This window comes from Rhea americana, unplaced genomic scaffold (genome assembly GCF_003343005.1).
Source record: "Rhea americana isolate MKP2758 unplaced genomic scaffold, rheAme1 scaffold_246, whole genome shotgun sequence".
NCBI lineage: Eukaryota > Metazoa > Chordata > Aves > Rheiformes > Rheidae > Rhea > Rhea americana.
This window is the reverse complement of record NW_028186364.1, coordinates 1,236,707-1,241,547: the sequence shown is the minus strand read 5'-3', so window position 1 is coordinate 1,241,547 and position 4,841 is coordinate 1,236,707. Positions and strand designations below refer to the sequence as shown.

Sequence of the window (4,841 nt, the reverse complement as noted above, 5' to 3'; positions counted from 1 at the left end):
CAGCAGGACGCAGAGCAGCGGGGATGCGGCGGGGCCGGGCGCACGGACACGCGCGAGCACAGCAGGGACACCGCGGTGCCGGGCAGGCTGCACCCTACCTGTCCCCGGCCCAAGCGGCGGGGCTGACGCTTTTCTGGCCAGAGGTGAGGGACGGATAAGGCGGTGGGGCTCCGTCAGGCCATTTTTTCACCTCTGAATTCCTAATTCCTCCGTTGCGGATTCGGTGCAAATGCTCAAAGATTAGGACCAGCTCTCTGAGGTTGGGGTCAAATAAAAACATGGAGAAATTAAACCTTCCAAAGAAAATAAGATGAGCAAACCAAGGCTGAGCAGAGCCGGGTCCTCCTCTGTGCAGATCAAAGCAAAAAAAAAAAAGGGCAAAATAAGAAACAGAAACAGAACAAATTTCAAAAGACAGTTTCTTAACAGCTCCGAGCAGCGCGTGCAGGTCCGGCGAGGCAGGTGCCGGGCTGGGCCGGCCGCACGCACCTCCCTGCGGGATGCCTCAGCCCTCATCACACCGCCCTGGCAGCCTCTTTCGCTGCTTTCCCACCTCTCCCTCTCGGGTGACCCGCAGGGACCGCGCGCCGGAGGCTGCGTCCAGCCCGGGCGACGGCGCTCAGCGGAGCCCGGCGCCGCCGGAGGCTCGGGGCCTCGCGGCACGGGGCTGCGAGCCGCGTCCCGGCCGCGTGCCGCTTTGGGAAAGTCGCCCAGTGCAGCCTTAGGAGCGGCCAGGCGGGGCCGGCTCTGCCGGCATCGCTCCGGCTTCGGGCAGGCAGGACGTACTGCTCCGGCCGCGCGGAGCCGGCGGGGCGCAGCGGGACCCGGCACCGAGCCGGTGGCAGAGCGAGGACGGACCGGCAGCCCCGGGGCGCCTGGCACGGCCCCGTCCTCCCTCGCGCCGGGCGGAGGGAGCGCGGATCCCGGCAGGAATCACGCCTGGCCCTATCCCAGCTCCCTGCTGCGAGAGCCCGGTGGGCTGGGGGGCTGGGCGGCTGCTGCGTGGCAGGATGCACCTCCGTGCCCCCGCTGCCGGGAAGCAGAGGGGCTTGTATCCCGTGCTGTTAAGAAACCTGTCCTTTGAGGGGGGAGAAAAAAAAGATTAAAACAATAACTTTTGTCATTGCAACGAAAAAAACAGTGGCAGATTGCAAAGGTGAAGGCAGCGGGGCAGGGGGCTCGCGCGTCGGGGCGGGCAGCAACCGCAGCGCGGGCTGCGGTGAGCTCAGCGCCGCCGCGGCGTCCAGAAACGCGTCGGAGGTCCTCGATTCACCGCAGCAGCGATTCCCGGCAGGTTCGGGCCAGAGAGCGCTCCAGGGACCCGGCGCTCCCGCCGGACCCCCTCCGCCCTCCCTCCGCCCTCGCGCCGGGCGCCTCCGGGGGCGGAGGGAGGCTGCAGGTGGGAGATGGGACGGATGGGCTCAGTGGTCTGGGGGGATGACGATGATGATGATGGAGGAGGAGGAAGTCAGGCGTTTGGGCAGCTGCCGCGCCGGGGCTCTGGCGTCCCGGGCCGTGCAGACTCGAGCCCGGAGGCGGGCTGAGGAAGGCCGGCTGTGCTCCTCATCCTCGAGCCCCCTGCTCTCAGCCGGGGCTCCGCGGCCCGTGCCGGGTGCCGCGCCGTGCCGTGCTGTGCCGTGCCGTGCCTACCTGAAGGAGGGCAGCAGGCTGTCGTAGTAGCACCACGTGGCCGTCAGGTACGCCCGGCCGGCGTCCGTCGAGTACAGGCGCCAGGCAGCCTGGGCGAGGGCGAGACCCCCGGCGTGAGCCCGGCCCCCTCCGGCCCCGGGAGCCGCGCGGAGCCGCAGGCACGGGGCGGGGGGGCGCCGGCCCGGCGGTACCTGGATGAGATTCGCCGCCGGCGTCCGTCGCTTCTCAAAGTGCTTCTGCCGATGCTGCTCCTGCACTTTGAGGGCGAAGCCGGAGCCCAGGATGCCCTGGGGACGGAGGGGTCGGGGTCTGCGGGCGGACGGGCCGGGGCACCCTGCCGCCCCACGGTGGGGGGGGGGGGGGTGTTTTTCGCCCTTCCCGGCGGCAGCGCCCGCAGCCCCGTGCCCGCGCCGCACTCACGGCAGGCAGCGCGAAGAAGGAGATGCCGAGGAGGGCGAAGCCGGCCGCCAGCATCCGGCCCAGCCACGTCTGCGGCGTCTTGTCCCCGTAGCCGATGGTGGTGAGGGTGATCTGCGGGGGGGGGGAGCGAGCAGGGGGGTGCCTGGAGGGACCCCCCACACCCCACCCCGCCGGCCCCAGCCCACCCTCGTGGGTCCCCCCGGGGGGCCGCGGCGGCCCCACGTACCGTGCCCCACCACAGGGAATCGGCGTAGGTGGCGAACTGCGCGTTGGCGTCCTTCTCGGCCAGGTAGACGAGGAAGGAGGCGAAGATGAGGACGAGGAAGCCGATGTACCAGGCCGTGATGAGCTCCTGCCGGGGCGGAGGGGGCCGGGGGGTGAGGGCGGCGGCGCCGGCGGCCCCCCGGCCCCGCGCCGGCCCCCCGCCAGCCCCCACCTTGCTGTGAGCGTAGACGACGGAGCCCAGGAGCTTCCAGGTGCCGCCGCGGCGGTCCATGCGCACCATGCGCAGGATCTGCAGGAAGCGCATGCTGCGCAGCGCCGACGTGGCGAAGATGTTGCCCTGGGTGCCGGCGGCGATGACGGCCACCGAGGCGATGAAGACGATGAAATCTGCGGCGGGGGGAGGAGGGGACYGTGTGATGAGCTCTGCCCCGTGCTCAGCCCCGGTGGCCGCTCCGCACCCGGCGCCCCCGGGAGCCCTGGCAGCCGGGGCCCGGCGGAGTGGGAGCCCCCAAGGCCACGGGGAGCCCGCGCCCCCCGGCCCCGYGGTACCTATAACGCAGAAGGGTTTCCTGGCAAAGCGGAAACGGCCCCTCCAGCCGCGGTAGCGGCAGCAGCAGCCGGCCGCCCAGATGCGGACGATGTACTCCATGCCGAACACCACGATCATGACGAACTCCTGCCGGGATCGGGATTTGGGGGGTGGGGGGGGTGGGGAGAGACGGGACAGCGGGAGGGCTGAGCGGGGCGGGCAGGGGCGGCGGGGCGGCGCGGGGCCCGCGGGCAGGGCGGCCGGCGCTGGCGGGGGGCGGCGAGGGCGCAGAGCAGAGCGTGGCGCTGCGGAGGGCGCGCGGGCACGGGCCGCCGGCACAGCCCGGCCCTCCTACCTGTGCCAAGCTCAAATATAGCTGGGTCCTTTTCCTCCTCCGTCAGCATTGTCCTCCTGCCTCTCGCGCAAACAAGCCCCCGTTCTGCTTACTCGCGGGAAAGTCACAAGGACCTTCCCAAATTAGTCTCCATCACTCGGGAGAACTCCAGCGTCAGCCGTTTCTGACAGTTTGGGGGAAAGTTGCCTTTTTTAGGCCCTCCCGCCCTGCCTTTTCCAGCGGGCTGGGCCTCTGCACGCCACCGAGGTCCGGCGGCGGCGGCGACGGGCGCCCGGCGCAGCCCGGCGCGAGGACCGGGCAGAGCGGAGCGGCGAGGCCACCGGGCACGCTTCGCCCCGCAGCGCCCAACACGCCAGCGTCCCCGACGGCAATAACCGYGCGCAGATGAAGCGCCGAGGGAGAGGCGGGAGGGCGTCAGACGGGGTTTGCTGATCTTGCTCAGCTCTGCCAGGGCCCTGCGTGGGGAGCGCGAGCCCAAGCAACAGGAGAGCCGAACCCGGGCGCGATTGCTAGGAGCATCCCTAGGCCGCGCGGGTCGGGTCCGACACCGGCTGACGCCACCCGAGCCCGCGAGCCGGGGCTGCGCGCCGCAGCTTACCAGGATGAACAGGCACTGGTTGGCCAGTTTCTGGTGCTCCTGGATGGTGGAGAAGACGGAGAGCACCAGGCAGCTGAAGACGAGGAGGAATCTGCAAGGAGAGCAGCCAGCGCGGGTGAGCGGGGCCAGGCGGCTGCCCCCGGCCCCCACGCCGGCTTCGGGGCCGGCGGCCAGCGGAGACGTTCCCAGCCGAGGCCGAGCCACCGGGACACGGTTTGCCCCTAGATGGTGGCATGGAGCAGTTCAGGAGCCCCCGAGCCGTGCTGCGGCTGCCCTCGCGGAGGCACCCCGGGCCCCCGGCCAGACCCCTCCGCTCGCCCGCGCGTCCCTATGGGGCACATCCCGCTGCTTCCCCCCCCGGGACGGGACCTCTCCCCAGCCTCGGGGGTGGCACCCCGAGCTCCCGGGCGCCAAGGCACCCGCACTGCGGTTGAACGGCCAGGCAAGAGCGCCGAGCCGCGGGCGTCGGGCGGCAGGACCTGCTCCCGCGCACCCACCAGCCTCCCAGCCCAGCCCCTCGCTCCCCACCCAGAGAAAACTCAATTCGGAGCCGGGCTGGGCCTTTGAATATTTAATATGCAGGAAAACGCTGCAGGGTCCCTCAGGGGAGCGCAGCGGGCACGGGGCAGCCCCTGCGCGCTGCGTTAGTGTGGGGGCACAGCCCCGCAGCGTGCACGGAGAGGGGCTGGGGGCGGAGGTGCTGCTCCTACTGCATCCCCATCCTGACGCCCGGGAGCGTGGACAGGCGCCTCCGACGCTGCTCCCACCGCTGGCACCCAGGGTATCGCCCTCGGGGCAAAGGCTGCTGGAGAAGGGGCTTTTCCCCCCCGCCCCAACGATGATGCYGGGCCGGCTCGCGGCACCCTCGCGCCGGAGGACGGCTGTGTCCCGGCCAGGACATGCACCCCAGGATGCCCCGCGGTGCCAGCCCCCGTGGCAGCCCCACAGCCTCTTCCCAGGTGGAGCAACCGCTAATTAAAGCCAGGGAGGGAGACGCGGGGCCCCGCAGTGCAGGYAGGGCTGCTGCTGGCCAAGGGGGGCTGGACCCGCTCCCGGCACCGCTG

General features: G+C 71.1%; 1 protein-coding gene across 1 annotated transcript in view; it reads right to left on the bottom strand.

Moving 5' to 3' along the window:
* The window catches only part of KCNQ4 (potassium voltage-gated channel subfamily Q member 4), a 9,014-nt gene extending 4,516 nt beyond the window's left edge, over positions 1 to 4,498 (bottom strand). Inside the window, exons 1-9 of the mRNA XM_085306746.1 lie at positions 4,488 to 4,498; positions 3,778 to 3,868; positions 2,845 to 2,971; positions 2,507 to 2,682; positions 2,297 to 2,422; positions 2,071 to 2,181; positions 1,842 to 1,937; positions 1,651 to 1,739; positions 99 to 254 (exon numbers count right to left, since the gene is read on the bottom strand). Coding sequence (XP_085162872.1) covers positions 99 to 254; positions 1,651 to 1,739; positions 1,842 to 1,937; positions 2,071 to 2,181; positions 2,297 to 2,422; positions 2,507 to 2,682; positions 2,845 to 2,971; positions 3,778 to 3,868; positions 4,488 to 4,498 — 983 coding nt within the window. The remainder of the gene's footprint in view (positions 1 to 98; positions 255 to 1,650; positions 1,740 to 1,841; positions 1,938 to 2,070; positions 2,182 to 2,296; positions 2,423 to 2,506; positions 2,683 to 2,844; positions 2,972 to 3,777; positions 3,869 to 4,487) is intronic.
* Positions 4,499 to 4,841: the final 343 nt, after the last annotated feature.